This window comes from Spermophilus citellus (assembly GCF_964194105.1).
Source record: "Spermophilus citellus genome assembly, chromosome: 6".
Taxonomy (NCBI): domain Eukaryota; kingdom Metazoa; phylum Chordata; class Mammalia; order Rodentia; family Sciuridae; genus Spermophilus; species Spermophilus citellus.
In genome coordinates, this window is record NC_138187.1 from 100,055,666 (window position 1) to 100,071,932 (window position 16,267).

Below are 16,267 nucleotides of genomic sequence, written 5' to 3' on the forward strand. Positions count from 1 at the left end.
CACAGAAAGCTGAGGCTCGGGAACACAAAGGAACAGTCTGAGGTCACATGCTAGGGGTTGGTGGAGATGGTGGGTGGGCCTGCTGGTCCTGGTGACCTGGGTGAGCCTGACTTAAAGCCCCAGCTCTTAGGAAGGAAGTCAGGAAGCCTTGGGGAAATACAGCAGGTCCCAGTACCGGGGACTTGGGGGACTAGCTTTCTCTTATTTGTGTACATTGCCCAAGGATTTGATCATGGATTTAAGGACTAATGAGAGAGAGAGAGAGAGAAAAAAAAAATCCCAGAATCTGCCCAGCCCCAGAAGTCACCCCAGGCATGAAAGGAGCCAGGGGAAGCTTTTGAGCTGTGCAGGCTGTGCCCCCAGCCTTGCTCAGCCGTGGACTTGATGCCTAGCAGGTCTCTCTGTTGGTTCTTGCCTTGCAGACTGGGGGCCAACCTGTGCCTTGTCACCCAGGAGCTTCACGGAAGCAAAGCTGAGAGTTGCTGCCTGGAGGGGAGGTGGACATGCCCTCATCAGTCAGCAGCCTGAGCGGAAGGGGTGTCTCTTGTCGCTATCTGTATTTATGCGAAAGCACTTTGATCAGAAACTGTTCTAAGTGGTTTTTGTATTTCTTTCAGATGTCGCCCATTTAATGTGGTTTGAAAGACTCTATGTTTGGCTTCAGTGTTTTGAAAAATATATCTTGTACCCAGCAATAATTCTGAATGCCCTCACTATCGATGCATTTTCAATAAGCAATTACCGGAGACTTGGTACCCAGTAAGTGGAAAATGGTTTATTCTCATACCGATTTGTGTCACATGTTTTCAGAACCTAGTGAGTTTTCCCTCAGCAGGCTGCAGAAGAAACCAACTTGTACATACCCGTGACTTTATGCATTAAAAAGCCCTGGTGGTCTTTTACTTAAACCCACAGTGTAGACCGTCACTGTGGAGTGCCTGGGGTGCAAATGAAGTTAGATCTGCTTGCAGTGATGTTTTGAGCAAGTGTCAGTGGATTTGAAACCATCCTGCAAAGCTTAGCCAGTGAGGCTAATAAGAGAGGAAGCCAGTGGGAGTCCGGGATTCCTGGAGGTTCTAGCACCCTGCCTGGAGCTCCCTGACTGCTTCCTGTCACTCCACTTAGCAGATATTCTTTCATGTGGTGCTGGGGGAGGGAAATTAATCACTGTCACTGCTCTCTGCATTTATCAAGAGAAGGATCACAATTTAAAATTGCGGAGCAGGAGACTTCACACTGTCACGATGCCTGTGTTTCTGCAAATCATTAACAGTGTAGAGTGGAGTCTTTGGTTTCACCTATTAAAATTAATTCTGAATTTACAAATGGAAATCTACTAGATAATTTGCAGATTTGTCATTCTGACAAAGTGAGAGTTGCTGGTCAAATACATTATCAGAGTAGAAGGGTGAGAGTGGTCCTTCCCCAGGTCCCCTCAGTCACACTGCTCCAATGTATGTGTCAAGGTCAACGCTGACGCATAGTCCCAGGCACACTGATCCAGACCTGTTCTCCATCTCGTGTGTGACAGGAGCATGTTCATTAATATCTGCCAAACACGAGCTGGCTGAAAGACATACTGAGACCCTCTGGACTTGGAGTGGCCTCAGGGTCTCACAAAGCAGACACTAACTGGTTGATCCTCCGGCCTTTCTGTTTTCATTGGACTCTGTCTTCCTTCCATTCCAGACCTGTTTTTATTAGACCAGGGCAAGAATTCTGTGCCCCTTGGTACTTAAAATCCTCAAGAGCAGATCCCAGGATGAAACTTACACTGGCTAAGACAGCAGACAATAGACCCCAGACCTGTGACCCAGTTGAGTCAGGGTTCCATGCAGGAAGCAGCTCCCTTTTGGAGCACCACGTGCATCTGCTAGTGGCAAGGACTCCCAGTGGGCACAGTCCAGGATGACCCCGTGACCACTTCCCAGAACAAGGCAGATCTTGGGCACAGTCAAAACCAGGCTAGCCAAGCAGGGACTGTGCTGCACTGGGCCGTGCTGTCAAGGATGGAGGCTTTTCCCGTTCCACTTCAGGACAGGGACCTTGTGCAGGCCAAGCAATAGAGAAGGCAGGTGCAAGGGTTGGGACTTCACGGGTCACATAAACAGCTGAGGGTACAGCCTATGGTCAGGCTGCTCTCTGTGCCAGGTCAGACTTTGCCAGACACTGAAATCAGAAGAAGGTCCCTTACCAGTATTCCTCTGAATAGTCTCAGGTCCCAGAGGGTGCCATCTGGACCTGAAGCTGACGATTTTCTTCTGTTCCTGATACATCCAGAATGAAAGAAAGAAGATTTCAGTCTTCCTGTCAGACCAGCCACTCCCAGGACAGTGTGAGGCCTCTTTCAAAGTCTTTAGGTCCTGCCTCCCCTGCCTATTTGAGAACCACTGCCCTAGTCAGTAGTGACTCCTTCAACAGCAGTGCCAATCCCCAGGGCACATTAGAGGGGAAGATGGATGGACCATGGGAGGATGAGTGAACCATGAGATTTCACCAGACATTTCCCTTCCCAGCCTGGTCTCTGGTGCTCCACACCTGGGCCAGCCAGTGTTCCCTGATGCTGACTGTAAAACCTCACCTAAGCATGCAATGACCTCGGTGCCAGTAATGGTGCCATTGCTATCAACACTGTGAAAGCCCCAAACCTTAGTCCTGAATCTCCCAGAATTATAACCAGTCATCACTAGTAAATGTGAAATGAATTCTCCACCAAATTATGGTCACAGAAAACAGAGTGTTAGATTTGTCCCTCATTTATATTTTGCCTGAATAACCCAGAAAATCACTGATATCCCTTGAAACCCAAAATGCCCATAGTCCTGAGGTACCTCAGCCCTGGGCCCTCGGAGGGCTCCTCTGTCCCACAGTATTTCTGTGCTGGGTGCTGCTGTCAGGGCGACAGGAGCCATGCCAGGTTTTCCATGCTGTCACCGTGGCATCAGGGGTCCTCTGGGAGAGGAGGGCAGGTGGTAGGGCACCCCTTCTGCAGGACGTGAGGACACAGAAAACCTTGCCACTCTCCACAAACCCACTTGGAACCAGGGCTAGTTTTTCTCACAAACCTAAACTAAGTCTGTCACTCAGGGCCAAGGGCACATCTAACCTCGAGCACCCCATGGTACAGCAGAAGCAGCCTCAGTCACGGCCTGAGTTCTGAAAGTGGACAAAGGATTAGATTGAGACATACGGAATTGCCAACATCAGGTCTTTTTGATGATAAAAAAGAAACTTTTCATAAGCCACCTTATATAATTTTTAGTTAACACATAGTAATTGTATTTATTTATGGGGTACAATGTGATATTCCAACACACATCATATATAATGATCAGATCAGGGTAACTGAAACATCTATCACCTCTGACATTTATCCTTTTTTTTTTTTTTTTTTTTTTTTTTGCACTGGGAACATTCAAATTCCCCTCTACTAGCTAATTTGAAGTATTCAATTAATTGATGTCAATCTTGCTTACCACTGGGAAGCATTTCCCGAATGACCTCCTCTGGCGAAGATGCTCATGTCTGCTAAGGTCCAGGGTCCCAGACTCAGCTGGGCTTAGGGGATGAAGCCTGGCCCCTGTGCCTTGTACTTAGCCAGAGTGGGAACCTTCTCTCTCAGGTGTAACCATTCTCTGCCACTATCCCACTCTGTCCTCAAGCTCCCATGGGGCGTGTTACTATTGGTAGGAAGCTGGCCAAGAGGCCCAGCCTGCCTTGAGGAGGCTGTATGTTCCCATCCCCCCATCCAGTTTCCAGCTAGTTCTTTGTTTTTGCTCTACCCTCTGGGGGTTGGGGGAGGGTCACGCACACTGCACACACAGCCCAACTCCACTAATAAATCTGGTTCACCTGGCCAGAGGGTGTCCAAGAATTGAGTCCTCAAAACCAAGACTTGGAAGGGAAGTTCTCCACCTGCCTCTGCTTTGCTGAGCCCCTTGGATGATCAGCCCTGCTCCTGGGAGAAGTGGTAGGAATGTGATTTTAAGAAAAAAAGGTGGGAGTGTGAGGAGAGCAGAAAGCTTACGTTCTCCAGAATGGCAAATAGACCAGACGACTCTAGAGCTGCCTGTAGGTGTGGAGTGGCCTTCCCACGACACTGGGTTCTTCTCCACCCAGAGCCTCACGCTGCCCATGCTGGGCCATGGTTTCAGTCATTTCCTCTGATTGTGAGATGCAGCTGAGAGGTGCTAGTCCAGGCTGACTTCTCCCTGGGCACCAGCTGTGCCTGGGACCCCCCTCTGCCCTGCAGTCGCTCCTTCAGAGAAGCCCCAGAGGAGCTCTGCGTCCTTGCAGAAGAACGCAAGGACTTAGGAGACGGCCTTGGATGGGCAGGGGAGGCCACAGTGGCCGAGACAATGTGCAAGGGGTCACTCAGGGTGGCTTCCACCCTGGCTCAACCCCGTGAGTCCTTGGCCAGGTGCTCATGCCCAGGGAGTCCTTCCATCCCTGGTGGGAGGCGCAGCCCTGGGGAGGCACCTGGCATCCTGGGCTGTGGCTGACCCTGAGTCCCTCTCCTTTCCTACAGCTGGGACATTTTCCTGATGATCGTCGCGGGCATGAAGCTTCTGCGCACATCCTTCTGCAACCCGGTTCACCAGTTCCTGCACCTGAGCTTTACCGTCATCTTTTTCCACTTCGACTACAAAGATATTTCGGAGAGCTTCCTGCTGGACTTCTTCATGGTGTCCATTGTGTTCAGCAAGGCAAGTGAATGGAGGGTGGTGTTCTTGACCTTGGGAAAGGCATTTCCCACCAAACAGCCAACAGCTGAAAGCATTTTCTTTGTAGACAGTTTATAGAGGGAAATGGAATTGAGTTACGTGTTATGTTACACTCTGCTGCCATGTGGGGGAAATTCTCATGGAGTGTCAGTGTGCTAGGTGGCTTGCTGAGTGTCACTGGTTGAAATGAATCAGTGTGGTGTGGACTTTCATGGCCGTCGTGTCCATTAGCAATCTCATGGCAGAGAGTCCCTGGATCTCAAATGCTCTGAATTAAATTAAATATGATTCTTTAACTTTGCCCCTTGAGGTCCAGCTGGTGACCTGGTGTCCCACAATGGGTCCCTTGGGATGTTTTGGCCACCTGTTTGCTTCTGGTCAAGGGTTCACCTCCTGTGAATTCCCAGGTGCAGGGAACAATGCTCCTGGGACACCAGGCAAAGCCGTGAGCTGGTGCCAGTGTCTCCACGGGAAGGCAGAGGCCCCTGGTTTGTGGGGGCTCCTCCAAGCCCAAGTATAGTCTGACCACTGTGACAAGCCCCTCCCTGAAGAGCAGGGCAGGCGTGGGAACAGCTCCTGGGAGATGGACCCTGTCAGCACTTCTGTCATGTGTGTGCTCTGTGTAACGTGACAGCCACAGGCTTCCGCCAGAGACTGACATCGGTGCCTCATCCTGTTGGTTGACTGTTTCAGATCCCAGGAGTCTTTCCCCGGTGCCTTTGTGAATCAACTCTGTTCATCCTTGTTTTCTCTTCATTCCACCTCTCCTCTTTGAACACTGCTGTGATATGAGAGCAGCCCCCAGGTGGCCATCCTCAGAGCTCCTCAGTGGCTGCGAAGGTTCTCTGGTGGCACTGGCTGAGTGCTGTTTTCAGATTCCCGTGTCCTTGCTTGTGACCTCTCCCGTGGGCCCCAGTTTCCACACTTCCTTCCAGACCGGGGCCTTGGCCTGCCGGGGCCACAGGCATTGCTTCCTGTTTGTATGAACTCTCTTGGTTCTGGTCAGTTTGTGTCCCTGTTGTGACTGTTCAGACCCAGGCTTCTATGTTCTCCTATTCATCATTAGTACAAAGTTCCCTATCTCACACAGGAGGTGGACCTCATTCCCTGGGATCTCTTACACCCTTGAGAGGTTACTATACGTGATTTTACTGCTTGTGGTGCCAAGAGCACAGCATCAGATATGAAGGGTGCTGGAAGCAGTTCAGGGCCGACTCCAGCGACTGACATTTCATCAGGGTGAGATGTGCCCTTCTGAACTTTGGTTTGCTGTCAATGGAGCTAATGACACAGACTCACTGGTGTCGGGAGGGTCCATTCCTGTAGCTAAGAGAGAGGTTTTAAAGCGGAGAACAATGCAGGGCAGGATGTCAAAGTCATTGTAAGTAGGCTAGGACAGGTACTGATGGTGTGGGTGTGCAGCCAGGGGCCTGTGCAGCCTGGGGCCTGTCCATCCCTACCACACTGTGCAGGAGGTGGCTCCGGGTGGCTCCCCGGCTGAGGCAGGGGAGCTGCCTGCTGATCAGCCAAGGGCCAGCAAGTCACTGCTGGAAAAGGCTTGTGAAGGTGCAGAAAGGTGTGTGCCTAGTTCATCCTTAGCATCCATGAGGACTCTTAGCCCTGTCCTGTGCAGGATGAGGAGATAGGCCTGAAAGAGTGTGGCCCAAATGAAAGCCACAAAGTCCTAGTTGTTCTGGGCGTTGACTTTGACTTTGCCAGAATCTTTTTGAAGCACCAATTAAAATACTAATGTTCTCTTAGACTGAACCCCAGTAGTGGCTCTCTTATTTCCTCTGACTGGCGTAGCATTAGCATGTCATTTAAATAATCTGCTTTTAGGCTGGGGTAATGGCTGTGTCTAAAAGGGAAAGGGAAAGGAACAGAGAGACAAGCCCGGAGACAGGCTCTCGGTACAGCCAGTGGGTCCTGCACCCGGCTGTGCCCACCTCGCCCAGAAACCCGCTCCTGCTCATCTCCAGAGAGTGGTGACAGCAAGCCAGCATGAAGACAGTTAGGGAAACAGACAGCATTTGTGAGCTGATGGAGATGGCAGAGTGTGAGGAGCCAGGAAGTGCCCCCTGTGAGGAGGGCACAGTGATCCCCCTCAGTTCACCGTGCCTGTTGAGAAGCCCCCTTCAGTGAGTCCCAGGGGTGGTCTGGAAGCCTCCAGGGCGAGTTCAGAGGCCACCCTGCTCTCGGGGTTTCTCTCTGCAAGATATGAGGCTTTACTGGTCCAGACCACTCACCAGAACCCTGTGTGACTGTCCTCTCCCCTGACCATCACAGCTGTCCCTCCACCTTCAAGCCCTGCCCCCCCACAACAAAGCTGATGTTAGCTGGAGCCTCCTCCCCCACAAAGGGCTAGGAGATCAGGAAGACACGTCGGGGTGGCCTCCAGTGCACTCTGAGGAAAGCAGCTGCCCAGGCACAGGCTCATTACTACAATCAGCTGCCGTGAATCTGTCAGGCTTCACAGGATGACAGGGGAGAGAAGTGACCCCAGGGCTGATCTTCAGGGTGAGCTCAAAGCAGCAGCCAGGGAAGGGCACAAGTGGGTCCAGAGGACCAGGTCTCCCTGCATCCCTGACCCTCTGAGGTCTGGAAGATGAAGCTTGCCCTCTTTCCTGAGTGGGCTGGAGCTGGGAAAACATGGGAAATGGTGAGTTCTGGAACCACAGGCCATGGGGACAGAATAGTGTGCGGCCCAGGCGTTCACACAGTGGGGTGGGGGGAGTGACAGACAGAAGATCATCACAGTGAAGTGTGGTGGGTGAGATGGGGCTGAGGACCATCCAGGGAGGACTTGGAAGTGGAACTGGTCCAACCAGGGAGAACTGGGAGCCAGGCTGTCACCTGGGGTCTTGAAGGCCGGAAGAGAGAGTTCCCCGGAGGAAGTAGCCTGTGGAAGGCATGGAGTTTGGTGTGTTCGGGGAGCTGTGAGACTTTGGGTCAGCATGAAAACCTGGGGCAGGGTGGGGAGAGGGTGCAGGTGGAATGATGAGCCTTGCAGTACCGGAACAGGGGCAGCAGGACCAGCCACATTTAGAAATGTCTCTTTGTGGAGGTGAGGGAAAGGTCGAGGCCAGGACTGGTAGGAAGTGTTGCCAAGTCCAAGCACCTCCTGACAGGACTTGAACTGAGGTGGCAGAGAGGCAGGAGGAGAAGGGGACAGAGTCATATGGGGCTCAAGAGGCAGAGTGGGTACCACTGTGACCACGCCGATCTGGGCCAGTAGCAGGCAGAGGAGGAAGCCCCAGCCAGGAGGCACTCAGCGGTTACAGAGCCAGGTGAGAGGTAGCCTCAGCCAAACTAGGAGACAAATAAGAGAGCAGGGTGTGGATTCTAGGTGGTGGGAATGAGAAGTGATGAGGACCAAATTCAAAGCCAGGAGAGCAGGATCTTCCCCATGTCACTCTTTAGATTTACACAAGCAGTACCTAAACGTCTGCTCATTTAGTAAAATTAGAAAAACCAAGGGAAATGCAGAGGAAGTGTTGGACACATGTCCCTGCTCCCCAGCCTTCCTCTTCCTTCTGATAACCCTCGAGAGCTCTTGGCATGAATCCCTAAGTCCTCCGTGTTCTCCTGCAAGTGGTGCACACAGGGATCTAGAGTACCAATAGGTACACTCTTTACACATCTTTTACATCCACTTATTGGCACTCAGTTACACGCTGGAGACTTGTCTATGGTGGTACAGTGACCTGCCTCTCCTGGTGACCCAGGCAGTAAGGGCTGCACTGTATCTTGACTAGTCATCACCTATTAATGGGCATTTAATTTGTTTTTGAGCTTCTCTGTGGTAGTTAGGATCTTTGTGGTCACAAGCCACAGAAACCCAAATGAAACTGAATGAAAATGGGGAACTTGCCAGCTCACGTCGTGACAGTGATCCAGAAGCTTACGTGACAGCATGGAATTCTTCTTGCACTTCTCCTCTCCCATCTACTGATGTCATCCTTAGATAGCTCTTTGCAGGGTGGCAGCCATGGCCACCAGCAGTTCTAGCTGCACTCCTGCAGCTGAAGATCCTGGAAAAGAGAGCACCTGTCCTGTAGTTCCAGCCAGAATCCTGGGCATGTTCTACCAACTCCTTCCGTATTCCCTCATGAGTCAGTTCGGAGGCCAGAGACCTTGGATCCCCCAGCCCAGCTGGGACCTAGCCAGACAGGGCCTGGCAAGCACAGTGGGTGATGGGAGCGGCACGTGGGCGCTGCTCTGGACTCCCCAGAAGGCCACAGACAGCATGCTGGCATGTGTGGTTCAGAAGCACAGATTGTCTCTTCTGACCAACTTTGGTTTTTGGTTTGAAGTCTACTTTATCTGAGGTGAGAATGGAAACCTCTGCTTGTTTACGCAATCCATATGAGTGATAAGTGTTTTCCCATCCTTTCACCTTCAGCCTGTGGATGTCTTTGCCCACAAGGTGAGTCTCTTGAAGACAGCATATTGTTGGATCTTGCTTTTTAATCCACTCTGTGTCTTTTGATTGATGAGTTTAGGCCATTAACATTCAAGGTTATAATTGAGATATGATTTGTATTTTTATTTATTTCTGGGTTTTGATTTGTCTTAGTTTCCCATTTGGTTGAATGTCCTCTTAGTGTAGATCCTCTCTTTGCTGGTTTTCACTCTTTTTTTAAATGTTTATTTTTTAGTTTTAGGTGTACACAATATCTTTATTTTATTTTTATGTGGTGCTGAGGATCAAACCCAGTGCCTCATGCATGCCAGGCCAGCACACTACCACTTGAGCCACATCCTGAGCCCTATGGTTTTCACTTTTTGATATCACTTCATCCTTATGGAATATTTTTGGAGAATGCTCTGTAGTGTAGGCTTTCTAGTTGTGAATTCTTTTAATCTTTGTTTATCATGGAACGTTTTAGTTTCATTTTCAAATCTGAAACAATTTTGCTGAATATAAAATTCTTGGTTGGCATCCATTTTCTTTCAGAATTTGAAATATAATATTCCAGGACCTCGTAGCTTTGAGGGTCTGGGCTGAGAAATCAGTTGAGATCCAAATTGTTTTCCCTCTATACGTAATTTTATTTTTTTTTCTCTCATGGCCTTTAAGATTTAATCTTTATTCTGTGTGTTAGTCATTCTCATTATAATGTGTCTTGGTGTGGGGTCTGCTGTACTTTTTGTACTTTTGGGGTCCTATAAGCCTCTTGTATTTGATTTTCCATTCCATTCTTTAGGTTTGGGAAATTTTCTGCTATTGAGTCATGAAAAGATTGTGTATCACTTTGGTTTATATCTCTGCTTCTTCATCTATTCCAATAACTCTTAAATTTGGTCTCTGCATGTTATCCCATAATTCTTGGATGTTCTGTTCATGGTTTCTTACCATCTTCTCTGCATGTTCAATTCTACTTTCAAGGTTATATATTCTGTCTTCATTTTCTGAAGTTCTGTCTTCCAAGTGGTCTAATCTGTTGGTGATGCTTTCTACTGAATTTATAATTTTGTTTACTGATTCCTTCATTTCGAGGATTTCTGCTTGTTTTTTTTCCATGATCTCTCTTTATTGAAGTGCTCTTTCACTTTCTGTATTTTTTCTTTATTTCACTCTTTATACCATCCTTTACTTCACATATAAGTTTAACTATATACAATCTAAACTCCTTCTTGGACATTTCTTCTACTGTGTTATTGGTGCCTTCTCTTGTTGAAGCATCTTGGTTTGTTTGAGCTGCTTTATTCCCTTATTTTTTCAGGTTGTTAGTGTGTTTTCCCATCTAAAAGTATGGATCTAAGGCAGGATAAATTCTACCCTGTAGAACTATAGGGTCCCTAAAGGTTTCTAACACTTCACCTTTACTGGTAAGACCAATATCAACAGCACCCAGTGTACATAATATATAGCCTTAAACCTAATAGCTCCCACTAAGGCATCTAGGGCTTTCTCGCATTGAATCAGAATGATGAATTCAATAACTATCTATAGTATAAACAGAATTTTGTTAAAACGATTTACAATTTCAAATGGTGAATGAGAGAACAGAGGTAGTGTAGTACAAGGGAGGAAGAAAGAAGCTAGAAGTAAAAATTCACAGGAAGAGTGGAAGAGGAGCCGACAGAGATTGGCTATTGTTTGGAGAAAAGTTGGAAAGAAAATAGTCAAGAGAGGAAGAATACAAACAAAGAGAAAAAAATAAAAAGATAAGAACACAACAAAAATGCAAAACACCAATCATACATCATTGTCCTCCACACACTGATGCATAAAAAAACATCCTGTTCCAAATGTGGTAGAGAGATTAGTGAATCAAAAAATAAAATAAGTCTTGCTAGAAAGTCGAACTGTCTCCATCAGTGTTCAACAGATTCTCAGTCCTGTCTCTGACATCTCTTGAGATCACCAAACCCAGATCAGCCCTCAAAAACCCAGTCTCTATCCCACAGATCTGGGCTTCAGATACCTCAGGCTCAGCCACGCTGCAGTCCCGAGGTCTCAATGCTGTTCCCAGTTGCAGAGATACCACCAGGGATGCACTCATGCCAAAGAGCAACCCGAGATGCAGCAGCAAGACAGGGGCCACCAGCACTCCCTGCAGAAGACCCCAGGCTCCTCTGAACCCACAGGCACCCCCACACTGGACCTGCAGGTCCCAGCTGGAGTCCCCAGACAGAGGCTCTTGTGATGGCAAACCTGCTGGCATCCAGGCCCCCGGCCCTAGCTGGTGTCCCAAAATGGGTGCAGCCTTGTGCAACCAAACCTGGAGTCTCCCCACAGCAGTCCTATAGGCCGTGGTGGCAGTGGTGGTTGGCAGCAGGCAGCAGGCCAACTGTAGGGGTGGCTGCAAGGGCAGCAGCAACTGCAGCTGTGGGGACAGCGTCACCAGGCAATCTCAGAGGTCAGCAGCAGTATGGGCTTCAGTTGCATTTGGGGCAGCAGTTTCTACTGTGGCAACAACAGCACCCAGAAAGCAGACCTCCTGGCGACCTCAGCTGGAAGCAGCAGAATCAGCGGCAGCAATGGCGGCAGCGGTGCAGGTGGCCCCTCTAATACTTTCCTAGGTTTCCCTTTCTGTGTCCATTACCCAACTGTCCACAGATGCTATCCACCTGTCCCACGGGCTCTTGAGCATATTAACCGTGGTGATTTTAAGTCCTCTGTGAGGTGACTCACGTCTGTGTTATGCGTAGTCTGCGTCTGTCGCCTGCTTTGCCTCTTGAGACTGCTCTTCTTGGCTTTTCTATGCCCTTCTTTCTGTTGAAAGCAGAACCTGTTGTATCAGGTTGGAGGACACGAGGGTAGCAGGCATTTGGTGTGAGGACTGCCACTGAGCTGACTGGGAGCTGGACTGGGTTTAACTGACTTCCCTTTAGCTTCAGGTCTTTCCAGAGCTCCTGGTTTTGTCTCCTCTTAACTCCTGGCTCCTAATAGCCCTCCTCAGAGGGCCCTGTCTTGTAATGCCACCCCCTCCATGTCGCTGTGTTGGTCCCTCTTGCTGTGCATGGTGTGGGGACTGAGCATTCTGTTCTGGGTAAGTGTTTTTACCAAGCCTGTGTCTGGGGCTGTGACCTATGGGAGGGTTTCCAGGGCCCTGTGGCTTTATTCCCTGAGCCCTCTATGTCCTTCCCTAACTGGTTCCCTGGAGCACCCACCCCTGGTGACCCTGTTCCTTCCTCCCTGTGGGAGACACCTGGAGTGGACTGGGAGGCTGCGTCCTTCCCACTTGGACGCAGCTCCTGTGGAGCCCTCCACTCTGAGGACGAGGCCTGCGGCTTCCCCTGACTCTGCTGGAGCCTGGGGAGGGGTGGTTCTCAGACCTGCACCATGAGAACCTCGTGGGGTTTCTGGAGGTAAAACCCATGGGTTCAGGGTCCTCTCTGAGGCTCTGGTCCCCCCAGTGCCTTGGCCACATGCTGGTTCACCCTCGGCCTCCAGGAGTCACCACACCTCACTTACAGGTCCTGCCAGCTAAGGCTCCAGCTGCTTCTCTCCCAGGCAAGCAGGGCTCAGTGGGGGCTCTCGGGATGCGCCTGCCTCTCCACATTCTCAAGTGGCCTCAACCGCAGGACAGCAGTGGTCCGTGGGTCTAAGGTGCCACTGGTTGTCAGTTTGTCTGGCTTTTTCTTGTAAGCACAGGAGTTACAACTTCCAAGCTCGTCACACATCAGCGCAGGAACCAAGAGGCCCTCAAGTCCCTCTTTAAAACCACACACCAGGTGTCGTCCCCTCCCTGCCCCCAACCCTGCATCAGTTCCCGCTTCCCACCAAGTAGGAACCAAATGCACCACGGTGGCCCACAGGCCAGCACGCCTGCTTCCTCTGACACACTAGCCTCCTCTCCCGTTTTCCCCTTGCTGGACCCAGGTGTTCCTGCAAGCCCTCTGCTCTGCTGCGCCTGTGTCACATGGTCCCCTTGCTCTCTAGAAATGCTCCTCCCAGGTGTCCTCATGTAAGTTCCATCAGGGCAGAAATTCTGGCCTTCATTTACTGACACAGGGCAAAGGTTCTGTCTCCTTCATTTACTGACACTCCCCAACTCTGAGCAGTGTCCAGTGCGAGTGGGCAAGGGGAGGTCTCTGGGGAGGACACTGCTATGTCACCCCGCGGGTCTCACTTACAGACCCAAACTCCACTGGTCCTGTTCCCAGTCCGCATGGCACAGTGGGCAGAAGGTTCCTGTAGCCACCTTATGACTATAGCACCAGGCTCTCTGCGTTCACACTCAGGTGCCGTGGGATGGTTTTGTCCAGAAACAGAGTGCAGGCCACAACATCCCTGTTCCCAGTAAGACTAGAAGTGCCTCCAGTGCGAGGCCACTGTGTATCATTGTCTCCCGCCTCCTGCAGTGCCCATGGGTGCAGACCATGAGGACAACTCAGTGTGCATGACTGAATCCAGAGGAGTCAGAGACGGGAAACTGGTGTTTGAGGAATGGAGTCTGATGTGGATGCGGAGGTTGGGCGTTGTTTTATCGCTCACTTCTCAGGGGATGGGGTGTGTGGGAAGAGGGAAGGTGGCCCAGAGTTCCTCTGCTGGCTTTGCATGGGGTGTCTCAGTTTTCCTGGCTTCTCAGGAGTGTCCTTGGCTGCGCCTGCTGTCTGCTTACACTGTGGGCTCGCTCAGAGCTCGGGGTCCTCCAGTCCTTCTTGCACAACTGAGGGTAGACTACAGCCTACTTATCTGCAGATCTTTTTCATGGGACAAGCTGATGTCACCCTGCTGGCCCACTCACTACACGCTGTGATGCTGTAGCTTCATGCTTAGCAGTGCCGTGGAATTGCCAGGAAGGGCCTGCTTGGCCCCGACACGTCCTATACTCAAGACTTCCTTCCAGCTGCATGGCCAATGCTGAAATCCACTCCGGCCCCCTTCCTCCCCAGCCCCTCCTCAACCCCTCCCCAACACCCATAACCTGTGCCCCCTCTGCCTCCACAAGAGAAATGCCCACCCACAGGCCCAGGGTCTCACTTTGTTCCTGAATCGGTGGGCGGAGATGAGACCTCTTGGTAGGTGGCACAGGGGGAAGGGCAGTGCCATCGGCATTTGTGGGTGCTCTCGTGAGTGGTTATGGCATAGGAGGGTAGCCCAGGTTCCGGGCTGCTGTGTTCTCTGCAGGCCCGAGGTGTCTAGCTGGAGGAGGCCGTCCATTAGAGGCCTGCTGCGATTTTCTCTGCCCCTCAGCCCACTCCTCTGCCTTCTCCCTACCGCTCTCGGTTCCCAGACTGCTCTTCACCAGGACAACACCGTCGTCACCCGCTTCCTTTCTCTCTCCTTGGGTCTTTGTCTCCCTTCTTCGTCCTTCTTTCTTTCCTACCATAGGTCAATCCTGTTCATCTTTCTGGGGACCTCTTGCTGAACACTTCTGGTATTCTACTAGTAAATGTGGCACTTGCTACATGGTGACATGGGTGCCTGTGTCAGGCTAAGAAGAATTCTTTTGCTGCTGATTTTCCAGGGATTTTTATGTGTGGGTGTTGACTTTATTTAACTTCCTTCCTGCACCAACTGAGCACCATATGGTTTTTCTTTTATGCCTTTTCAGTTTTGTAAATTACATTCACTTAAAAAAAAAATCTAAGCCATTATGAGATGAACCAGATTGGATCATGATGTGTTTTTATACATTTACAGGTTCGTTTTGTAAATATTTTATTGAGGATTTTTGGACTTAAGGATGGCAACAACTATATTTTCAGCTTTCATAATATTATTCTCTGATTTCAGCTTTAAAACTAGCTCCCAATATAAACTATGGAGGTTTTCTACAATGTACATTGTAAAGCTCTATCATTTCCTCTCCACGGCTTTAGCTGACTTCTGATTGGTACTGGGGCTTTTCGTTGTCATTTATTTTTAAATATTTTCTAATTTTTACTATCATTTGTTCTTAACTAATTCATTGTTATTTTGTTGTTGTTATTACATCCAAATGCAAAGGTTTGGGGTTGTATTTTGCTATTGTATTAGCAACTTTTTGTTATTAACTTTTCATTGCAAAGCCGTGGGCATAATAGTAATGTTCAGCATTGGTGAAGAATTCCTTGATGGTTTGATAAGTCATCAATTCTTGTAAATGTACATTTGCTTGACAATTATATTCTTTTTTAGTTGGTTGTAAAGTTGAAATATACATCCCTTTTAGATGAAGCTTGTTGATTCTGTTTGTCAAGGTATTTTATGTACTTATTTGCTGGCTGTCTGGGTGAGTGACAGGCGTGGTGGATTTGTTCATTGTTGAAGATGTGTGGATCTCTGCAGCTGCTTTGAGACTGCACATGAAGTACATACAGATCAACTATCTTCTTAGTGAGTCCCCTCTTTTGTCATTATGTCCTGTTGTTTATCTATTTTTGAGTAAAAGTTTGTTTTGTCTGATATTAATACAGGTAAGCCAGCTTTCCTATGGCTAGAATTTACCTGATACCGTTTGTTTAGGCCAGCTCTTTTGCCATGGTGACAAAAAAATACTTGGCAAGAACAATTGGAGGAGGAAAAGTTTATTTAGGGCTCATGGTGTCAGAGGTCTCAGTCTGTAGACAGCAGGCTACATTCCTCAGGGCCCACAGTGAAACAGGACATCATGGCAGAAGAATGCGATGGAGGAAGGCAGTTCAGGAAATGGCCATCAGAAAGCAGAGAGAGTTCTTAACAAGGTCAAAATGTATACCAAAGGCACTTGGATTGCCCGACTTCTCCAGCTACAGTTACTACCCAGTTGACCCATTCAAGTGGATTAATGCACATGTGTGCTTTCATGGGATGCCTCATATCTTTTTTATTTTTTATTCTTTTACCTAAAACTTTCTAGGTCATTTTGATATTTCTTATAAAAAGATCGACAAGACTTTTCTTTCTTTCTTTCTTTCTTTCTTTCTTTCTTTCTTTCTTTCTTTCTTTGGTACCAGGGATTGAACTCAGGGACACTCCTCCACTGAGCCACTTCCCCAGCCCTATTTTGTATTTTATTTAGAGACAGGGTTTCACTGAGTTGCTTAGTACTTTGACATTGTTGAGGCTGGCTTTGAATTTGCAATCTTCCTGCCTTAGCCTCTTGAGCCGCTGGGATTACAGGCGT

At 49.2% G+C, this 16,267-nt stretch overlaps 1 protein-coding gene across 1 annotated transcript in view; it reads left to right on the plus strand.

The window, feature by feature from the left end:
• Nucleotides 1-16,267, plus strand: part of PCNX2 (pecanex 2) — a 176,629-nt gene that overhangs the window by 86,681 nt on the left and 73,681 nt on the right. The window contains exons 20-21 of the mRNA XM_081296999.1: nt 618-759; nt 4,529-4,706. Of these exons, the coding sequence (XP_081153125.1) occupies nt 618-759; nt 4,529-4,706 (320 nt within the window). The remainder of the gene's footprint in view (nt 1-617; nt 760-4,528; nt 4,707-16,267) is intronic.